The 5,103-nt window shown below is 44.6% G+C and overlaps 1 protein-coding gene across 1 annotated transcript; it reads left to right on the top strand.

Annotated features, from left to right (window-relative positions):
- The first annotated feature begins 2,771 nt into the window (after nucleotides 1-2,771).
- On the top strand, nucleotides 2,772-4,704 carry DUSP13A (dual specificity phosphatase 13A). The gene is made up of 3 exons (XM_009950668.2): nucleotides 2,772-2,932; nucleotides 3,229-3,446; nucleotides 4,505-4,704. Exons 1-3 carry the CDS (start codon nucleotides 2,772-2,774, stop codon nucleotides 4,702-4,704), a joined length of 579 nt encoding a protein of 192 aa, XP_009948970.2.
- Nucleotides 4,705-5,103: the final 399 nt, after the last annotated feature.

Genomic DNA, 5,103 nt, shown 5'->3' with positions numbered 1-5,103 from the left:
TGAGGACAAAGCTGAGTTCATGCTTTTCATAGTTTTTTTAGCATTTGCATTCAGGCTACTTTTATACAAACTAAAATACAACAATACTTCACAAAGTCAGAGAATCATGGCCTTTTCCTGAATGTTAACACAAGGACAAAATAAGGCGCTGCAGGAGCAAGGAGATGATGAAACAAAGCCTTCAACTTCACTTAGGGGAGTTAGCACTTCCGCTGAGAAGGATCTTCCTGGGAATTTCATGTCAAGGCACATCTCAGGAGCAGAGAGCCCCACTGTCCTGGTTTGACCCGATGGCTAAATCCTGTGTAAACACATGGAAGGAGAGGTATACTCAGACATCTGAGCCCAGTGCAGCAGGCAGAACTGCGGGCAAGGGAGAACACGAGGTGGAAGAGATGGTCTTGTTGTCTTTTGGGAGGTCAGTCCTGTGGATTAGTGTGTAACAGCTAGTCTGAAAGCTGGATCTCTGCCTCCTGTCTGTTTCAAAGACAGCTCCTGGCAAAAAAAAGTCAGTAACACAGCTTTACCAAAGTCATATCTGCAGACTATTAAATGTTTAGAAGCTGCTAGGTGCGGAAGGCCAGAGTTCTGAAGTAGGTGGCCATATACCATGCAAACGTTGGAGGCACACAGGGTTTGGACATGATTCTTCTGGAGTTTATGTTTTTCTGCTCATCGGCTTTCATGCTGCAGATGAACTCCAAATTCTTAATCAGTGCATTTGGGGTAGAAGCCAATAAAAGTTTTACAGCTGAAAGGGGCCAGATTTAAACATGAGTTTAAGTCACCTTTCTGACAGAACTTGATTGGCAACAAATGGGCTAGGCTTACCTTCAAAAAAACCTGCTAGTAAAGCCTCACCTTGAGCCTCCACCCAGAAACTTGAGAAGAGTAAACTAAATTAAACAACTTCACCTGCTCAGTCAGTTAGTTTTCCTCATTCATGAGCACAAATCAAGCAGCTTAAAAAGCACTAGTTTACCAAAGGAAAAAAAAGAACAAAGCAGGAAAACAAGGTAACATATTAAGCACATATACATAGTGCTTGGAGTATAACTAACCCTTTTTGCAGTCCTATCCCCAGCTGGTTTTGGTCAGCTGATTGCCTCACTCACAGCAGAGCCTGGCTGCATGTCCCACTGCCCCCCCTAGATAAGCACTGCAGCACTGTTGCTTGTAGTTTCTCTTATTTCATCTTTTAGGCCAGAACATATATAGCAATGTGAACTAACAGTCTCTTTGTATACAGGAAGCTCTTGAACATTTTATTCTCTAAATCTACATAACTTTAGCAATTTCTGCTTCATGAGAGACTCTAAACAAAATCACTTTTCTTGCATATAAATTTTGCCCTCTGATGCTGGAAACTATTGTGTTGTATTAAGGTGATCTCTCACCCCAAGTACTCCTAAGCATAATTAATTAGTCCAGACTTTAATACCCAGTTTCAAACAGCTCTCCATGATATGCCTCTTGATAAAATAAAAGCAAACCATCTCTCCATCATAAAAAATCAATGCATGTGGAATAAAGGTGGCTCAGACCTGACCAAGGGTTCTTTTCATTCATTGCCTTTTGTTTTTTTTTTTACAGACCAGCAGCAAGCTTCTCCTCTTGGGTTACCTTCTCTTCTGGATGGCTTTGGTGGAGGAACCGTGGCTCTGCATGTCAGCTGCCAGGCTTACAAAGGAAAAGCATCGGTATTTCATGTGTTTTGCCCTGTAGCTCCATCACTGACAGTTTTGCAGCCTCCTGCCAGGGGTCACACATCCTGCAAGCCAGAAGCACAGGCACTGCTGTGCTTGAAAGGCCCACTGATTCTATGATTTAGTATGGTTGGTCTCCAACCTGTGGCTCACCAGACCTTCCTATATAAACTCAGTGGCTTACAAATTTCACCTGACAACCATTATACTCACGTTCTTTGTTCTCTTTTCAACAGAGGGAGGTATCATACAATACATGGCAGGTGTATTGTATTAACACAGTGATGAAAGTAGTGACTGCAATAGAAAAGATTAAAAGTGTAACATACAGTTAGGTTCAGATAATTTTGCTTGGTGAAAAAACAGTAGCTTCAAGAAATACGTTTCTCTAGATTATTGGTGATAGATAAGACATCATCATCATCCACTTGGTGTTTAACCTCCTAGTGACCATGTTGGTAGGACACACTGATGCATTTCTGACTCACAGCTATGTTTTTAAGCAACTCAAAATAAATGGGAGACAGTTGTTACTGGGAGAGAGTTCCCACTCTTCTTGAACTGGACAGGTTTCTATGTTTCCTTTATCAGGCCTTTAATTGATTGTGATGAGTGACCAGATCTCACTGGCAGCTGCTGCTGTGTCAAGGACACCACTGAGGACAGTCACAGCCATGTCTTGGTGGGTGTCCTGCGGGCAGGGGGCTGCCGCCACACATGGCAGATGCCCCTGGCATCGAGGCTGCTGTGCGGCAGAGCAGTGCAGCTCTGGGTATGAGACCCGGGAGTGGACTGGAGCCAGTAATGCCCAATTTGGCACATGCATCTGTTTCAACTGGCTGTGCCTGTCAGGGCAATGCACAGCCGAGCAGCCAGCCCTGGGGAGGGGGCTCGGGGGACACGTAGCACGAGGGCGGCGTGGCTCGGCAGCAGGAGCTGCTGCCCAGCACCTGCCCCAGCCCATCTCCCGGCCTGCCCCGTGACCGCGCCAGGGTTGGCAGCACCCCAGCGCACAGCACTGTGCCTCTGGCTGGTGGGAGTGGGGGTCTCTCTCTGGCTCTTGCAATGTCTGGAGCAGAGGCGCTGGGCCCCTGGGGACCTGAAGGTGCTGGGGCATGCACGGGGGATGTCCCTTCCCTTAAAGAAATTGAGGAGCTCCTGAACACCGGGCGGCCCTCTTGCAACCACGTTGATGAAGTATGGCCTAATCTCTTCTTAGGAGACTTGTAAGTACAGTTTTATGGACACACCTCTACCATATGTTCTGTCTGTTAGTATGTCTCATAGGTGTGGCTTTAGACAGCTCATAGTTTTGCTAATTGCTGTAATTTATACTGCAGACAGCAGGGTTTCCAACGTAAAATTATGACTAAGCTGGTACTTGCTTCTCAGTTTGCCCTTTGAAACAATGCATGGGCTGACATTCCAGCAAATGGTTTGGGAGATGCAATCACAGTGCTTCTTCTGCTCTGTGAATATCTCTGCACCCATCTCGATTTGTTTGTCTTTGTCTTTTCCTTAGAGTAACAGCTCACAACAGATTTGTTTTGTGGAAGATGGGTGTGACTCATGTTTTAAATGCCACTCATGGCACAGCATACAGCCACGGAGGCCAGGACTTTTACGGAACAACCATTGATTATTATGGTGTACCAGCCCATGACCTCCCAAGCTTTGATATAAGCCAGTTCTTTTTCTCTGCGGCACGATTTATCCACAACGCCTTGAACACACCAGGAGGTATGAAATTATTATTGGTCGCATTTTTATGTGAGTTGGCCGCCTCTCATACCAGGTCAGCTCCACAAGCTCAGCGGTGGACAAGTCACTACATGGTCTTCTGCCAGCGGCTGGTCACCTGCACAGTGGGTGGCAGGAGGAGGAAGTGCTGGGTACCTGCATGTAGCTCTAACTAGATCCCAAAAAGTTGCCATGAGAAAAGGGATGAACAGTGCAGGAGAGAGACCAGGGCAGAAAGGAGGCAGAGTAGAGAAAAAAGTATCTGGAAGGAAAGGTTGGTTCAAAAAAGGGAGAAGCAAAAACATACATTTAAAATGGATGCCCTCTTTTGAGACCCTCTTATGGCAACTGTATTTGTAAGAACAAATGAATAAAGAGACAAAAGTCCTGATTTCTACAGCCACCAACAGCATGAAGAGGCTCATATATTGCAGTGAACAAGGCCTGCAGGGCTGTGCTCCTAAGAAGAAGGTTTACCTTTACCCAAGGAGATCTATAGCGTGGTGCAATAAAATACTAATTAACCTGTATTACATAAAAGACCATTTCTTAGCATGAGCAAACTGGCACTAATGGAGCTGTCTCAATCTGTATCATAAGTTCTGCCTTCAAAAGAGAATTACAGTCACAGCAAATCGCCTTATTATGCAATGGTACTAGGCCAGTCATTTTTCTTAGTGGCTAATGTGTTAGTGCCATCCTTTCAGGCCAGATTTTAGCATTCTTCTTCACCTAAGTAAACCGCTCTGAAATCAATGTGTCTCTTGCTCACAACAGAAAAACTTCATTGTTTCAACAGGGTTTTCTCTGATTTACCCGTGTTTCTGAGATCAGGTTAGGATCTCATGGCACTTCTCATACAAGTGAGTGTAACATTTTTAAATTAGACTTAATTGTTAGCACTTCAGAAGGGTAAGAAATACATCATGTTTGCAGTATTACTCTGACCAAGCTGGAGGAGGCAGAAGGGGGTTGCCTTCCCTTTAAATTAAACTTCATCCACTGTACTGCTTCTTTTCTATGGTTATAATCTATTTCTTAATTTTTTTTTTAACCAGCTAAAATATTGGTACATTGTGCAGTTGGAGTAAGCAGGTCAGCTTCCCTAGTCCTAGCATATCTCATGATAAACCACCACCTCCCATTGGTTGAAGCCATCAAAACAGTGAAGGAACATCGATGGATTTCACCCAATCGAGGCTTTCTGAAACACCTGCGAAATTTGGATGTTGAGCTACGGCAAAAGAAGGACTGCTGAAAGAGCAAACCCTTTTGCATTCACTTTTCTGAGTTTCAGCCTTCATAACCATTGTACAGGTACAGCTTCCTATGATCAATGCATGTCGAAAAAGTGAAGAAGATTATGCATCAAAGAAAGAAGTGAACAGAACTGTGAATGGATTAATTCTGATTGCTCAGTTCCTCCAAGACCAGCACAGCCAACATCAGCACCATAAGCTGCTGTGCTGCAGAGCTGCTGTGCCTAGTGTGGTGCTACCAGATCACTCCACTGGAGAGGTTAAGATGGACCGAGGTTGTTCCTGGTCTGTGCTAATGCCAGAGGCATGTTCAATAATTGCATCAGTAATTACCTAGTTCAATTGTACAGTATGTTTGAGTCCCCTTTACTCAGGAGTGTAACATAACCAGCTTCCTT

The sequence above is a fragment of the Leptosomus discolor genome, chromosome 6 (assembly GCF_034619465.1).
Source record: "Leptosomus discolor isolate bLepDis1 chromosome 6, bLepDis1.hap2, whole genome shotgun sequence".
Taxonomy (NCBI): domain Eukaryota; kingdom Metazoa; phylum Chordata; class Aves; order Leptosomiformes; family Leptosomidae; genus Leptosomus; species Leptosomus discolor.
This window is presented reverse-complemented; position numbering and strand designations above follow the sequence as displayed.